We start from the raw sequence: 17,274 nt of genomic DNA on the forward strand, positions 1-17,274 counted from the left end.
AGTATAAAATTAAAATGATAGCAGAGTATAAAATAAAACATGATTAAAATCAAAATTTAATCCGCAAAAAGCGTTGCAAATCAAATGCTGTCGGAAGAATGCTGTCAGTTCGGCACGGTCAGCTGTCAACAAGAATGTTTGTTATTGTTTACAAACCATGCGGGTTCTGCGTCCGCTTTCGTGCCAGCAGCATTGTGGTGCTCAAAAGTTGAGCAATTGTGAGATAATTTGTGCTTGTGTTTGTCCAAAATGAATGAACGATTGTGGAAATTTGGGCAAGAGTTCCCCTTAGATAATAAGTTTCAAGCTGTCCTAAAGACAGCGTTATTGTAAGTATACAATGATTCATACCTAACTGAGCTGTTACCCCGAATGAGCTGATCGTTTTGTTCTGCCTTTTAGAAGGCAGTCTCTGAAGGACGAGAAAGCCGACGTAAGCGATAACAATAAAATGTGTCGAAAGTGTCTTATACCGTGGACGGCAGGGTACTTTTCGGTTGAGGTAGTACCGAAATGTAGCCGTAGCATCAACCAGATAGAAAAGTTAGAAAGCAAGCGTAATCTTACCAAACAGCAGCAATCTTTGGTCAAATATCTCAAGACACGAGTTGGACGAATTGCGGTAAGTGACACTCACTGTACGGACAATTTCAGTCATATATCATTGTAAGTTTTCGTGATATCTATTTACCTCAGAAATATACGTGCCAAATTTGTTCGTACAAAACGCGTGTTCCGTTGGATGCAAAAGTGAAATGGGCTGAACGTACCGAGCCGGCACCTGTTGCGAAAGATAGTGAATTAAAGGCGTCCTACAACAAATATGTTGAAGAAACCCAGCGCAAAAGAAAGCACCATGGAAAATCAAATGCCGGGTTGAAAATACCTCCCAAATCGAACAATAACACTGGCAATGGCATTCGTCCTCTTCAAGGCCACGCTTCTTCTGAGCCGAAGAGAACGTCGAAACATTTCAAACCTAGCGACTTCAAGCTCATACAACAGCTTCTCCAATCTTCCGTGTCTACCAACACGACCAACAAGCCTAAGAATACTAAAAGTAATCAACCAGTTGGACGTTTACGATTAGGCAGAAGTTAACCTAGAGTAGGGTGTAATAAAAAGCCGTACAACAGGAATACTAAGATAGATTTATTGGATATATATAGTTCCTAGTTTATTCAAACCCTGTTTAGTGTTCATGCTAACATTTCCTAAACATTGATGAAGTATGCTTATTATGTACGTTGATAGTTGGTTGTTTCAGGAACTAATTCATCTAATTGTCAAGAGGAATTTTCTCCTTGACGAGCTGTAGAGAAAAAAATCGAAAGAAACAACATTAATTTAGAATCATTTAAGACATACATATGTTTAACAGATATATCGACTTAAAGATCGTAAAATATCAGCCCCCCGACCCCTAGGAATGGTAATTAATGCAAAGGAACATTAGTCAGAATTAGTGCTACGTTTTCTAAACTCTACACATTAGTTACACAACGTCTTACTAATGTTAATGGAAAGTGCTTAGGAACAATTGAACATTGAACATAAAATATTTGTTGGCGTTCGGTATGGAACAGTATCGTCCATTGAAATGGCAGTCAGTGCAGTCAGAATCCGCTACCGTATGTGTCCAGGGGGTTCAACAGTTGTTTCATGAAGTAGGAGACACAGTGAGCAAGAGCAATGTGAAAACGGGCGTGACCACCGTTCGAGGGGTTGGAGTGCGTTGTGCGTAAGTGCATTGGGAACGCAATCCACCCCGGGGGTTGCTTTCGAAGCGTTAGCATGAAGCATCGTCTCACCTTCTGGCACATTTCCCGATAAATTTCATCGGTGTCCCAAGGACCCCGTTCCGGGAGCTCTATGCCGCGGCGGCGCAACTCTTGGACACAATCGGTTAGATCCAGTATCGGTAGCGGATCGATCTGCGCTTTCGATACCGTACCGACCAAATATTCAACGTAATGGGTTCTGGAAGAAGCAGATAGAGAAAAAAAAGAAAAAAAAAACGCAACGCTTAGTGGACATCATGCTTTGGAGGCCGCTCTCACCTGCCATAAATATTCGCGATAAATGCCATCCACCATGCCATACGGGCGCGGAGGCATACGCTTGTTAGCGCGCCGCACAATCGACTCGAGATCGTCCGCATTGAGGATGTCGACGGGATCAATGCTATTGTGGGTCACCAGGAAGCTAAGGTACTCAATATAATGCGGTCTAGAAGAAGGGGAATCGTTGGCAGGATGAGGGGAATGTATTAGTACTAGTCTTGTCGCAGTAATAGGCTTGTTGTTTAATTTCAGGTCGTACAGGGTATTGCAAAGTCATCCCTGATGTGATGTGCATGATAAAACGAAAAGAGGAACTAGAGAATTGCAGCGCCTTCACGACACCACTTGTAAGTTGACCGTATTCAAAACTTCTAATTCATGTCTACTTACTCCACCGTAAGTGCTGAAAGACTTGAAAAATGTATCATCCGTCCCGATTTAACCCGAGGCAAATCGAAACGCGCCTATTACCTGCACAATCCGGCATGTTTTTCGGGAACATCTGCACTGCAGATCATATCCATCAGACCTGCTGGTGTTTCCTTTTGCAGTGGAATGGGACACTTCATGATGGCACCTTCTCCATTCGTCAGCTCCTGCTTCATTTGCTCCGACGGTTCGGTGTCAAACGATACGTTGTTCATCTAAAAGAAGAGATACCTTTGGCTAAAACCAACTCACAGTCCCGCACAGTAAAGCCTCCCTTACCAGTAGTAAATTTTGAAGATCTCGAGGTTCCTTGTCGCGCAAGTAGAACAGACAGTTGCGCGGATGGTGAGCGTGCAAACCCAGCTTGGCACAGTACGGTGAGACGCTACATTTCGCACCCATCATGAACGGCTTATTGCAACCGTAACAGAACTCAAACTTGCACTGCGTGCAAGTGAAGTGCATACAACCACCACGGGCCAGCGAGTAGCGGAACTTGCAGTTCGGACAGCTAATGCCGTGCGTCTGCAGATGGCGCTGGACACCTTCAGCCTGCAGCTCCGGATCGTTTGCTTCCTTCCATTCGGTAAACTTTTCGCACGTCAGTCCTTCGTGCTGAGATTCCCACTGTGTGGAGGAAGAAAGGTGTTATCAGTTCGTCCAAAGGGAAAGTTCAATCCAGGAGTCTTACCGGTTTACGACACGAGGCACAAGTGATTGAACCACAATCCGGACAGACGAGTCGTCGTTGTTTAGGCCGAGCGAAGAACCCACTCGAGCAGTGGACACACCACTTGAAGTTGGGATCCTTCGTTAGCGTTCGGTCACGTATCTTGCGCTGGAATAAATCATGCACCTCCTCGTCAACGATGTTCTTCAGCAGAATGTCCAGATTGGAGAAGTACTCCAGCACATCATCCTCCGTAACATCTGCCCCGTTCAGATCGGGTTCTTTGCAATACGGACAGTTGCAGTTGGTGATCGAGCGGTTGGTGATCTCTTGCGTGAAGTACTCCTTGGCACACTCGAAACAGCACGTGTGAGTACATTTCAGCATCGAAACGATCTCGTTCATCGGGAATATACCGAGACATAGTTCGCATTCCTTCTGTAACAGATCTTTCGCTTCGTCGATGGTGTGGCATTGCGTTGAGGCCCAGATTGCGTTATCTCTGGCGTATCGTAGCTCAATCAGCTGAACTGCGAGCTCCGCTTGCGCCAGAGTGTGCACCAAACCATTGTCTAACAACTGTTGCGCTTGAATCTGGAAACAAAAAATCAGGTTACAGTGAAGAAACATGGAATTACTAAGATTGCCCAAGCAACGTTTCGTTTAACGTAAAATGTGACAATGTGAAAATTGGTTCTACATCACGGAATACTCCAATCCAATATTTGAATGTGTGATGATCAGTTACACATAACAGTAAACTCAGCATCCCATTACCGATGGGACAGAGTTCTACATATGCGCAGTAATAACAAATGTGGCGATCGGTTTCAAAGGGCAACTAGTTCCAAGCACACGCACGCAACTTACTTCTGGCGGCTCACTGTTCGGTTCGTACGGTTTCACCAGGCTTTTGATAATGGTGCGCTCGCTTTCCGTGATCGTCATCCGGCTCTCGTCCTCATCGTCCGTCGTTTGGTACTCATCGCTGAAGCACGTTTCGCGATATTTCTTCTTGAGCAGCTTCTCGCACATGTACGTTGGGTCACGGGACGTACCCGGCATCGGTTCGGTCGCTTCGCTCGGCCCAGGAGTGGATCGGGCCGAGGTACTGGCCTCTTCCGAGGCCGGTGTGGCCGCTTTGCTACCGGATGCGGACGGCGTAGCAGAAGAACGCGCGGTAAACGCCTTCGGTTGGACGAGCTTGGCTGGCTTTGGTGTAACCTTGGACGTGCTCGGTTTGGGCGATTCTTTCGCTTTATTGAGGAACTCTTTCTGCATGTTCTTGACCGTGTTCGTTTGCACCGGCCCGAACACACCACCGATGGATTTCTTGCGCGTGATCGATGGCCGCCGACCGTTAGAATCGGCCGTGGGTGATGTGGTGCTGGCGGATTTCTTTTTACTATCGGTTTTAGTTTTGGAAGCGGTTGCTTTGGCGTTAGCCTTCTGACCAGTGGGAGTTGGTGGTGTTGTCGGAGAGGCACCATCCTCCGACTGCGAAGTAGCGGCGGATGTAACTTTAACGGTTAGTTTGGGGGCTTTCGCTTTTGAACGGGTTGGTGGATTCTTGATGGAGGTAGTAGCAGGAGTGGTAGTAGTGGCGGAAGTGATGGTGGTAGTGGTATTCGCGACAGTTGAAACGGGGGGATGAATGTCCACATTTTGGTAAATGTTTGTGGTACGTGGAGGTGCTTCAGGTGGAACGACTTGTGGCGGAGTTTCCGACTGTGGTGAGTGAACAATGACCTGCGATGGTTGTATTTCAACGAAGCTAGATGAAGGCTCTTCGGAAGAAGCTCTAGATGATGTACGATTGTCCAATGCGTGTCCGTTGAGCAAATGACTCGAGTTAGGTTCAGAGAGAACCTGCTCAACAGCAACACCAGCAGTTGGAGTTGGAGCGATGTTCTGTGACAATGGTTCAGTGTGGCCGTCTGTGATGGCTGTGGGAATTTTCGACAAGTTTGTAGTCTCCACAGGTTCTTGTTGTGCATGTGCAGTTTCTAGTGTAACGTTTTCATGACCACTGGAACTAATGTTATTCTCAGTTTGTGAGTTGTTCACAGCACGTTCCGCAACATCAGTTACAGGCGTTTCCTCTGTCACTTGCGATTCTTCGGTGCTTAATTGATTACTGACTGATCCGGGTAGCTGAGTCTCATCAACGATTGGGCAGTCTTTGTTTGGCAGTACCATTGGACTGGCAACTGCAGTAATTTCTGTGCCATTTGAAACACCTTGCGATGATCCACTTGACGCATGATCCACTTGAACTGCTGGAGTAAGCTCATTTTCTTCATTTGTAATTGGTTCTTGATTATTTAAGTTCTTCTCAATAGTAACTGTTGATGCTTCATCTTGAGTCTCGATTATTTGTAGCTTTGACCCTGTTTTAAATACTGTTGCATATTCGGGAATAGGTACACTGGACCCATTAGCGTTAGCCATTTCTAAGGCGTTTGCATTAACATATTCGGGTGTAGCGTTTTGGATCGAGAGCATGTTCTGTGATTCACTATTAGATACATTTTGTGACGATCGTGATTCTATGAGTTCGGTATGTCCAGATTCTACAGACACTTGCATGCTTTCAAGTTCTCTGGTTCCGATTGTTTTAGCATTATCGAGGATTTCATTATTTAAATGATCTTCTGTAGCTATGCCACCGATGGATGTAGGTACTTCAGCGGACGATACAGGAGATGCCATTGGAACCTTTCTTTCCTGTACTCCATTAGACACAGCGTTTGTTAAAACTTGTTCTCTGTTAACTTCTTCGGACACTAGTTGCGGTTGAGAGGGCCTTTCATTAACAGTAGGCGACGATATATTCACATCTGTACCCTCAACAACTGGTGTTCTGGTTGATGTATCGTTCTCACTGCTCTCCACAACCTGCACTTGATCTTGAGAATCAATACTAGAAAGCCTCATGTCACCATTGCTTGGTGTTTGTGTTTCGTCCTTTGTACCAATTGGCTCCTCCGGAATTGTTGCCGTCCCATTCAGTGCGTTCCTCTCGATAACTGAAGGTGGTTTATTATCCGTAGTCTCCGTTGAGGACGTCTTCACTGAATCGTATATCACCATTGGCGAATCTTCTGGTAACGATGCATGATCCAGCAACTGCTCTTCAACGGTTTGCTCTATTTTCTGAACATTTTTGATAAAGCCTCCAATCACCGCCTTAGCGTTCATCAACGTTTGCACATCCTTCATCGTCATCGGTAGGTTCTCATCGGCAACGAGTGTTCGATCGCTTGATTCTTCCGCCGTCGTGTTGTTTATCTCTGGCACAAGCGTTACCTCACTAATCTCACTCTGCTCCGGACTGTTTTGCAGTGTTTCCACACTGGAAGCGTGGTGCAGAGGGGTGGCGAATTCCAGTGGCCCAAGCGCTTCCTCGGTCAAGTGTAACATATTCCGCATCTCACCAACCGATTGCTCTATCACGCTCATAGCATCGTTAAAGTCACTGTCCAGTGGAAGATCACTCACCTCCGATGCGCTATTTCGTTCGTTTTCCCTTACGATTGCCATGTTGATGATGGGCAAGATCATCTGCGGTGGTTCCTGCACTGGTATCACTTCATGTGGCGGTTGTTCGGCACTTCTCGATTTACCGTTGGCAGAATCGATAATGGTCATCTCGGAAAACATTACCGAACCGTCATCGTCATCATCCTCGTACTCGTAGAAATCACCGTTCTCGTCCACATCATACTCCTCGTTGGAGTCCCATTCTTCCTCTTCCTCCTCCTCCCCTTCCCATTCGTCTTCGTACTCATCTTCGTAAAAATCTTCCTCGTAGGCAGCATCGTCCTCATTGAACGTTGCTATGTCGGAATTGATCTCATCCTTCATCTGTTGTATGAGTCTCTTAGTGTCCAGCACCAGCTCTGACAGGTTATTGGCCAGCTTAGAACTATGTTTGATCACGTCTTCCTGCTGATCTTCATCCGGCACGCTCGTTGATTGTTCTGACACTGAATCGGTTATGGTGGGGTTGGATGTTGTAGGTATGGAAGTTGGTGTCTCATTCAGTGAAGTAGGAGTTACTGGAATTGCTTTACTCTGCGGTTGTTGAGGCATGATTGATTCGCTTGCGTTTGATGCTGTATTTTCAGCTACATTTAGATTTTCCTCTGCCGGATTTGTTGCGATAGGAATCTCCTGATTTATATTGGAGTTGTTTAAAGTTAGAATTTGTTGTTCAACTTCAATTGGTTCTTCTACAACGGACTCAGTACCGATAGTAACAGTAGGTTCTTTAGTTTGGAGAGAAGATTCCTGGACCGTATTTGAGACATCTAGTGACGATTCTTGTGCTTTTAGTTCTACCACAGTAGACTCTCTAATCACGACATCGCTTGGTAAAGGATGTTCTACGACTGTATTCGAATCATCTGGTGCAGGAACTTCTGGTACAATTTGAGTTGGTTGCTCTGTGATTTGTTCAGTAACGGAACCAGCTTCATTGATTCCACCAGCAATCTTGTCTACAACCTGTTGCGACTCATCCACAACGTCTGTTTCAGAATCACGTTTCGCAGGTAAATTGATGTAGATAGGTTCATCAATGATCTCTTCGTCATCTTCTCCTTCTCTTGCCGCATCTTCGACCTCAAACTGCTGCTCAATGCGCACAATGTTCTCCACCGCGTGTCGCAACTCTGCAACGTGATCAATAGCGATCACAGTGGACTGATTTGGCTTGGTGTTCGTTGCCAGCACTTCAAAATCACTTTCCGAGGAACTTTTCACGGGGCGTCTGTAAAGATAGTTGTTCTTGTTGACGGGAATGCGAGATCCACGTCGTTTCTTCGTCGCTTTCTTTTCCGCTGTTGCATCTACCGGTGGTGTTTGCTCTTTCAGAGTTTGCTGAGTTCGTTCCGCCTCATCTCTAACAGCTAACGGCACAGGGTTCTGAACGTTTGGAACTGATGTGTTTGTCTCTGTGAGGGAACTCTTCAAACTTATCTCGTTCTGTTGCACTGATTGAAGCTCCTTCGACGGAGCCTTAGTGAACAGGTTCATTAACTTCTCATTGATCGACACCAAATCATAATAATCCGTGGATTCCGCCGTTTGCCGTGCTTCGTCGGAGCTGCTATCGACCAGATAGCTGCTGCTTCGCTTCATCTGATCAAACACGGTTGTCGTTTTTTCGTTTCTAATCGCACGCTCGAGGAATTTCTGTATATTGGCATACTCGTCCGTGTCTTCAGTGACTGACGGCTGTTGAGTCGGTTTTGTCGCTAGGTGACGCTCGGGGAATACTACCGGGGAAGCAGTGGTTTTATCAAATGGAAAGTAATGAATGTTGCTGTAATCGTTCTCAGTATACTCGGCACTCATCAACGTCTCGCGTATGTCATCTTCCAATGATTTCGGTTTCGTCCGTAGATTCACCGCGTCCAACTCCTGCCGTACCTGTTGGACCAGGTTCGGCAGAATGTCCTGTATGTTTTCCTGTACAAAGTCACGTACATCGTCCTCGATGGTTCGATTCGGATCTGGTGAATGGATCGGTTGATGGCCGTTGCGAACAGGAATGGGACTTTTGCTCATGATACGCTGATCACTTGCCTGCGAACGTATCGAGGTGGCCGATGGAGATCGAGAGCTGTGCTCACCGTCTACAAGCTGGCTGAGCAGCTGCTGTATGTTGCGCAGGACCGTTCCGTTGGAGGATTCTTGTTTCCGTTCCATTTGCATGATTAGTGCTTCGATATCCTTCAGAATTTCCGTATTGGAAGTGGTTGTCGCTTGCACTTCACATACCTCTTCGCGTTGCTCTTCATCCGGCAGTGAGACGGCTGGGGTATTTTCCAGCTCGCTTAGCTCTTGCAGTTCCGGTTCTGTATCTTCTTTCTCCGTGTGTTCTGTCCTGCTAGGTACCTCTGGTTCTTGAGGTTGCTTTTCCTGGTCCATTGTACCTACTCCCAACAGCTCTTGTTCAACATGAGCACTGATAAACTGTTGAATTTCACTGCCTGATAGTATTTATTACAAAACATCCGGCCATCCAGGTTCGATCAAGGAAGGAAGGGATGAAATGTCACATTACAAAACGGAAGGATAAAGGGAGGTTTTTGTAGGTGTTCAGGTGCCAGGTACATTCGGGAGATGAACACAAACACAGCAGGATTCGTGCAGGATTTCCCCAAGTGTTCGACGCGTTTGGCAATGCAAATAAACAAAAAAAAAACACGGGAAAAGGGGAAAGAAAAAACTAGCATTAATACCACTGGACCACACTACCCCTCCACGCTACAGCCGGTGCGATCGGTTCTTACTGATTCCAGTGCGATCCTCTTGGAGCGCTTGGTGCAGCAGCAAGTTGCCACTGTCGTTGTCGGCCCCGTTCGGTGGCCCCCAGATGCGCATCAGGAACGGTTTGAGCTGTGTTTTGCTGAGCTCAACCATTGCCAGCTCGAGGTTGCCATGGTGCGCCGTCAAGCTAGTGACGATGTCTTCCCGCGTGAAGTTACCCTTCGAGGCGATCTCGCGGTACTTGCGCTGGCGTTGCTCAATGCATTCGGTGATCGCGCGCCATATATTGCCCTTGTGCATTTTCAGCGCTTCCCGCGCTTCCACGGTCGAGATGGTACCGATCGTGTTTTCCCGCTTTTCGTGCCCATACTTGGTGGCCAACGTTTGTACCGTTTCGATCAGCTTGCTCCAATTGCTTCGCAGCCACTGGACCGGATGTTTCTCGCCACAGTGATTCATAGCCGCCTGCAGCTCTTCCGCCGTAAAGTGATAGCGTTCGGCTTCCTGTGCGGTGGAAGATTTGGTGAGCATTAGCTGTGTGTCTTATCCCAAACTTATCGCCCAGTTAAGATTTACCCGCAAAAGTAGAGTCATCTCCGACGGTTCTTCTTTAACCGCGGCACCATTTTGGAGATCTATCGATTTCTCTTTCCGCGGGGGCATTTCTTCTGGATATTGATGATCGTCCATCGTTGTTGGTTGCTAGAATTTGAGGAATAGAAAGCACACGTTAATATAGCCGTGCCGGATGTCTAAAGGAACCACCGGTCCCTCTGCACACGCCCGTCACCATTGGTTGCTTCGGTGGCACGTTTCCACTACCCACTGGCGGTGGGTTAACCTTTGCCGACGACTTTGCATCTATGTGGCGTAGATCGTTAAATGTGCGGTACATGTTCTCCTCGGGAACAGCTGCAGAACGACCCGTAGCACCGAGCGTCTGATTAGCAGCCGTTTGAATGATCTGATGAATGGCCCGGTCCAGATAGGATAGGCTATCATCCTGCTGTTGACCGTAGCCATGAGATGTGGATGACTGAGTTGGATGGGACGTTTGATTCAGTGCTTGGTTTGCGTGGTACCGAGCCGAGCTCTGCAGACCTGGCTGAGGGCTCAGTTCGTGTGGTGATGGTGGTAGACTCTAGAAGATAATCAACAACATGTCTATCATGAACAATCTTTCACATTCAAAAACCGTTAGTTCTGGATCATCATTACCACTAGGATGGGACACAGGTCTTGATCACTGACTTGGGAACATTTGTCCTACATAAAGTTAATATTCTTAACCTTCATTAACCTCATTGTTAATTACTAATAATTGATAATTACAAGTTCTGCTTCTTGATCTTACCGACTCTAGCTAAATAGCCACCGACACTCAAAACTACACTGACGCGTGTTGCCTGTACGGTACGCCTATTTCTAACGTATGCCCATCGGCATCGATCGTTTATCAATCGTGTAGCTGAGGTAACATAAATATCGACTAACGATGCGTACATGACGTCATGGCCATACGTCCACAAAACACATTAGCAAGGAAATGGCTATGCAGTAGCAGCGACTCACATTCACATTGCCGCATATTTGACGAAAATGGTGTAACCGTGCCGAGTGGCATCATCTTGTGAGTGCTATTTTTGAGCATTACGTTTTGATACAGCGGACTGCCAAAGAGTCGGTGTGACGACCCGTACAGGGAAACATCCCATAAGGAAGCGTCTTGTTAATGAGGTGTTTGGTCGATGCCGGCTGGTGTCAACCGAAGTGGACGGGTCGGGGTGTTATAAAGCGCTAAGGGGGAGATCTTGATGCGTCTCGATCTCGGCGGGCCAAAAATAGCCGATCAACAAAGCGTCTGTCAGCGATGAAATAATGAAGTGTGTCGCGATAATGAACACCGATGCATAATCGGATCGTGATCCCATCGTCTTGATGGGGAATGCGTCTGGGAGCGTGTCGTTAGATTACCATGCGTACCTGCGTATCACTAGAGATGCTGTTGCGACTGGCGGGACGTTCAACCTCGAGCAGTTGCGGCGCAGCGAGCGAATATGAACGCTTGTACAGCGCGGAAGTGGTAAAGGTTTGCTCTGGGGTAGCTTCACCGTCTGGCTTATCGACGGATTGCTGTTGTGTGGCAATTTCATGACGCACCTGCTCGAATGAGTCATACGTCTGAAGAGATGTGATTGGAGATGTATGGTGGATGAGAGGTGCGTTAAAGACATTAATTCTGGGTAAGTGTGTAGCTTACTGTAACTTCATACCTGCGTGGACATGTCCTGCGGCGGTGGCGATGTCCCGATAGAAGCCCTGGACCGTGATCGTTCGACTTCCACTGCTTCCGTATCGGTATTCTTAACAATCTCCCTGGGCGGTGAAGGACCACAACCTGTAGAAACCCTTTCTTTTGCAACTTTTTTCTCAATGTTGTCAACTTCGGGAGGAAGATTTGGTTGAACCTCAACCATTGCCTTTACTGTCGATCGTTCGAAATCATTCAGCACTTCACGTCTACCCTCGGTATTCGATTTGACAACCTCGCCCCCAACCACCTGGTCCATCTCGGTGTCCATCTCGTCGTCAACATCTAGAACGAGAGAGAACACGAGAAAAGACAAGGTCCGATTAAAACTCCGAAGCCAACACGCAATGGGGAGGTGCACATTTCGGGGTTTCGAAATTTGTCGCATCGCTGATGTTGTTTTGCACGAGAAATAGTGCGGCACTTTATTGAGGTTATGGCAAACATAAAATTCCACAATGTTTAGGTGTTCGCTCGTCTAAACTACAATGGGTTTTGGGGTTTCGATTAAGAGTGGTTTACGTGGATAAATAACGATTGGTTAACAGGTAGTACAGGGCGAAAACAGTGCGTTTACAAACGAAATCAAGACACTCACACACACGACGCTACGCCTAAAATGGACGGCTGTCAGGGGGGATGGGATCCGTGATCGATACCCGAATTCTTAACGTAAGACAAGTAATGCAATAATCGTCACGATTCTATTAGAAGGCGAGGGTTTGATATCAACGGACAAGGATCTCATCGATTAGAAGTTATCTATTAATGAAGGTTTCGGGACTTAGACCAAATGAAAACGAACAAACAATTGGTGCAGGTGCAGGTGAATGCGGGTGCTTGCGTGCCGGTTAGTACCGGCATAGGGTTGCAGTGCGGAGAGGTGGGAAGGTTCGTACTACTTCGCTTTAGTGCCGGGCCAAAAGGATATTTTACGAATCCTACCTTTCTTCTTCGGTTCTGCTTGGGGCTTACCGTTGGTTGGCTTCTGGGGCGGCACGATTTGCAGCTTCACCTCGGTAACCTGTGGCGTCTCCTGCACGACGTCCGGTGGTGGTGAACTGGTGTGAAGATCGCCATCAGCTCTGGACACTCCGCTCACCACACCGATGGTGGCCGTTTTGCAGCAGATGGCACATATCTTCACGCCGGGCTCGTTGACGTACGTGCAGAACTCACATTCCCACTCACGATCCGGTGCGACGGGAGCGGGCGGCGGTGGCGAATGTTCCGGGATGTCCGTGTGATCATAGTCCACCTCCGACCGCGTGTCGTTGATGATGTTCTTGATCTCGACCGTTTTCAGGTGCCGCTGCTCGTCGGAATCCGACTTCGCTGGGGAGATGGTACGGAACTCGAGCAGCCCATTTACCACCTGCTCGGGATTGGTGATCTTGGCCGGTTTTTCCTCGTCCGACTCGTTGGCGATGAACTCGGTGCTGGAGTTCTTGCGCTGGCGCTGTTGTTTCGAGGCGAACCGTCTCCTCTGGTCCGAACCGTCCGTGTCCGGTGTGTGCGAATCGGAGGGAATCTTCTTCGGTGCGGTAGTGACCGCTTTAGCACTCGTCTTGGTTTCACTCTTTCGACGCTGTTTCTCGCGCGCATCCGAATCGGAGCTTGGCATGGACTTCTTGGGTATGGTTGGCACTGGAGCCACCTTGCTCTTCTGCTGTCGGCGACGGTCCTGATCCGGATCGGAATCGTTCGTATGCGAATCGGAAGTCATGCGTCGCGCAGCGGAAAGATTATTCTGTGCCGCCTTCAACTTAGCCTGCCGTCTTCGCTCAAAGTCCGCATCGGAATCGTTCGTCAACGAGTCCGAGTTGATCTTGCGCGGCGAGCTGAGACTTTCGTTGCCGGAGCGTGATCGGTTGGAGGTCGTCCGCCGCCCTTCCGGCTCTAGATCGGACTCGTTCGTGAAGGAATCGGAAGGCTCTTTGCGGGACGTCGAAAGGGCCATTTTGTCGAAGCGGTCCCGCACCAGCTCTTCACGATCGTAGCGAGCGGCCGGAGCGTTGATCTTTCTCGACACCGGGTAGTCGATTAATGAGCGAGCCGAAGAGCCTGCACCACGACGTTCGCGGTTGAAACGTGAATGTTTTACACTGGACGCACGCACAAAGGATTGTGTCGGTGGTTCGGGCTCATCGAAGTCCATGCTGCTGGTCGAGTTGAGACGCTCCCGACGCCGCCGATCACCACCACGACCCCGTGCACGGTGGAAACCATCGTCCGAATCTTCGTCGTCGGTAAGATCGTCGATGAAGCTGTTCCGGTTCAGGTTGCGCATTGACATGGTAGATTTGCGCGACTTGATGCTGAGTGCCGGCGAGGCGGCACGCGATCGTGAATTGGCCCGCGATCTTGGCGGTGGCATTGCGACACCTGCGAAGTAGAAGAAACATGTCGTTGAAATGTATGCTACGCTGGAGATTTGCTCAGTTCCAACGTACCTGGCATCATCGGCATCATGCCCATCGGGTACGGATACATGCCATTCCAAGCGTTGGCCCATCCGGGTGGATACCCAGCCGGATCTTGCGGTGGATAGCCGTGCTGTTGCGGTAGGTTGAGGCTCATGTTGGAACCATTCTGCGATCCACGTCCCATCCAGGCATTCATCTGATTCCACTGCATCGGGTTGAAATGGGCCATCGACTGAGCCTGAAGCATAAAGGCGAAGGAGTTCCAGCAAGAAATTCCCAGATTAATGTCAAGATATCACACGGAGCTGGAGGACGTATTCTAACCTGATGCAAAGGACTAAAACCCCACATATTAGGTTGTGGCGGTGGCGCTTGGTGAAGGTTGAACGTACTAAGACTTCGCGGCCCATTGGGCCCCATCGAATGCATCGGATCTCCAAACTCCGAGTGCTGTGTAGGAGAGATAGACGGTGCATTACTATTGCCCGGTGTGCGCAGATCGTGGACAAACCCTGTGCCCGGTCCGTTCGGTGTCCCCGGGACGGACAGCAGATTAATGCCGGAAGCAACACTGCCAGATCGTATTCTGGGTGCCGGCGGGTTATGCCACCTCGAGTGTAGCTGTTGCGAAGGCGGCACCGCATGGAACGGTTGCTGTGCCGGTGGCTGCTGCTGAAAAGCACCTGATGGCTTGGTGCGGAAGCTGTGTGATGATTCAGTGGCGGATGACTGTAGATCAGAACACGGTTACACAGAGAGAGAAGCACGAGATGATGAGAAAAAGCAACATTTCGTTTGTCCCGTGTAGTGCGTTTCAAATCGTACGTTTAAAGCGATGATTTTGAGCACACACACAGAGAGAGAGAAAGAGAAAGACAAAGTTCACAAATGGAAATCACATGGACAAAATGGCAAAACAAAAACAAAAACCAAAATTCCAAAAAAACATTCATCAGGAAACATCTTCCCCCAGTTCGCGTGTGATACCTGCAGGTCCGTGTTGGACGTAAGACTCGCACGCCTGCTGCGATCTCCATCAGACTTCATCGCCTCTTGGTGCTGTCGGTAGCGTTGCTGTAGCAACGTCATCCGATCCAGAGTAGCGGCCGTATTGTTCTGAATCTTTTCCATCGTGGTCGAAACGGAACGTGATGGACCGATGGATGGCGATCGTTTCGAGACGGTGTCCAGCGATGAGTTGGAAGCTGGGCAAAAAGGGGAGAAGTGAAGAAAAGTGGTCCAAATCATGATGGCATTTTTCACACCGGACCATAACTTACAATGAATTTTATTCTCCGGCGGATCAGGTAAGGGCCTGTTCGAGGGATGTATGAAGCGCTTGAGCGAGTTCATCTTCTCCCGCAAGGAGAGGGCCGGACTCGGCGGAGGTTGTGGCGGTTTCTGCTGATGCTGCTGCTGCTCCGGCTGTCCTTGGGGAACTGTCGTGGGGATTGTCTTGAGGAAAAGATGGACGGGAATGTAATTGGAAACAAACCGAATTATGCAGCCAAGCAATTCTTCTCGCTTTTGTGTTTTTACTATCGTCAATCGGTGCAAAATAGAAAGAACAGTTACTAGCTTCTATTTCAAATACACTACATGTTAGAGCTCCTACGAACTAAAAAAAAGCCGTTGGACAGTATCGTAAAGGATGTTGAAAACCGCGAGAAAAAAAAGAAACACATGCACACTTTGTAAATGAAAAGCAAGATCGGGTAAAATATATTTCAGTTTCGTTACTTTTCTGAACATTTTAGATTAGTTGAATTTATCTGAAAGCGTTTGGTCTAGAAACAAAAAAAAACGATTGTCTAAGAAAGTTTCGTCTGAGAACAAGGAATTCCAAGTGTTGGACATTTAGTGAAGCGATCATTACAACTAACGTGTCATTGTTTCGTTCCACAATGGTTTAGTTGCGGTTTTGTGTGTGGTTTTGTTGGCTTCTAGCTCAACTTCCCTTCCCTAGCGTAAGTGGGTCAATAGGGTGGCCAGTCAACAACCGTCCTCACGAAAGTATGCAGCGCCGTACCTGCTGGTCCTGCTTGCGGCCAAACATGGGACTGGGAAAGTGGAAGCTTCCGGGGCGCTTGTTCCTTCTCGGCGGCGGCAGTGGCCCACCCGACCCGGCCTCGCCCTTGGGTGGCAGGGGTGGCTTCACCGTGCTGGCGCCCGGTGACACAACCGCCGGTGGTTCTATCGGCTGCGGGAAGAAGAAAAAGACGGATCGGAAGTGCACAGAGTTGACCGGCGAAAGGGGTACGGGGGCATGGTGGAAGCTACTTGCATGGCGCAATGGGTTTGCACGAAACGAATATGCCAAATGTCGTGTGTAATCGCCCAAAGACCCAGCCGATGTACTGCTTTTGTCTCGCAACAGTCTCGCATCGGGGTCTTTGAAAAGCGTTTGTGGGTGGAATGAGGTTGAAACACGCTTCATGGAAAACTTAAACATGCACTGGATGGATTTAAAACAAACAAAATGGCTAAGCGGGTGAGTGAAAATGGGAGTTGTTTTCCACTTTGGAGGGGAAAAATTTCTACAAAAAGAAAACACCAGAACTCGCCGTTGTGGTTTTTTCCTACCTTTCTGACATGTGTTTGACGTTTCGGGTGTCGGTGGTAGCGATCGTCGCAGGACACACAGAACAGATTCTGATCGCACTGTTCGCAGCGTACCACGGGCGATACCGAACCGCATAGATCGCACTTCATCACGGTGAGCCGTTTGATGTCTGGTCCGTGGGAAAATGTGTTCCATACGTGAAATCGAGATGGAATAATGTTTTACCATTAGCGCTACAACAGTTTAACGGCTTAGAGATGTGCTCCTACCTGGCGATTTGAGTGGTACTGGTGGTGGTGCATTGGAATATTGCTGCTGGTTTGCCACATCGATGACCTCATACTCAGGATCGTTGTTGGCCGGCGGCGGTGGAGGCGGTGGACCAACACGATCACTGCTTTCAGTCTGGATATGAAATGTGGAAGAATGTTTCATTATTGCACGCTGTACCAACTCTCCCCGTTCTGCTATCTTACCACCCATGCTGGCATGTTACGGCCACTCCGGAATCTATTCGAAGGACTTGAGGCCAT

General features: G+C 48.3%; 2 protein-coding genes across 2 annotated transcripts; one reads left to right on the plus strand and one right to left on the minus strand.

Moving 5' to 3' along the window:
- The first annotated feature begins 192 nt into the window (after positions 1-192).
- On the plus strand, positions 193-2,478 carry LOC128305790 (uncharacterized). Its single transcript, XM_053043398.1, has 5 exons — positions 193-329; positions 403-622; positions 697-1,741; positions 1,853-2,210; positions 2,316-2,478. Exons 1-3 carry the CDS (start codon positions 250-252, stop codon positions 1,099-1,101), a joined length of 705 nt encoding a protein of 234 aa, XP_052899358.1. The 5' UTR covers positions 193-249; the 3' UTR covers positions 1,102-1,741; positions 1,853-2,210; positions 2,316-2,478.
- LOC128305788 (E3 ubiquitin-protein ligase lubel) lies at positions 1,166-17,274 on the minus strand. Its single transcript, XM_053043396.1, has 21 exons — positions 17,218-17,274; positions 17,011-17,146; positions 16,762-16,910; positions 16,208-16,378; positions 15,459-15,633; positions 15,166-15,383; positions 14,503-14,907; positions 14,206-14,416; positions 12,698-14,137; positions 11,715-12,037; positions 11,425-11,622; positions 10,232-10,582; positions 10,018-10,143; positions 9,465-9,945; positions 8,755-9,161; positions 4,033-4,659; positions 3,184-3,756; positions 2,772-3,119; positions 2,535-2,707; positions 1,812-1,980; positions 1,166-1,312 (listed from the first exon to the last, which is right to left on the minus strand). Exons 1-21 carry the CDS (start codon positions 17,272-17,274, stop codon positions 1,280-1,282), a joined length of 6,771 nt encoding a protein of 2,256 aa, XP_052899356.1. The 3' UTR covers positions 1,166-1,279.

The sequence above is a fragment of the Anopheles moucheti genome, chromosome 3 (assembly GCF_943734755.1).
Source record: "Anopheles moucheti chromosome 3, idAnoMoucSN_F20_07, whole genome shotgun sequence".
Taxonomy (NCBI): Eukaryota; Metazoa; Arthropoda; class Insecta; order Diptera; family Culicidae; genus Anopheles; species Anopheles moucheti.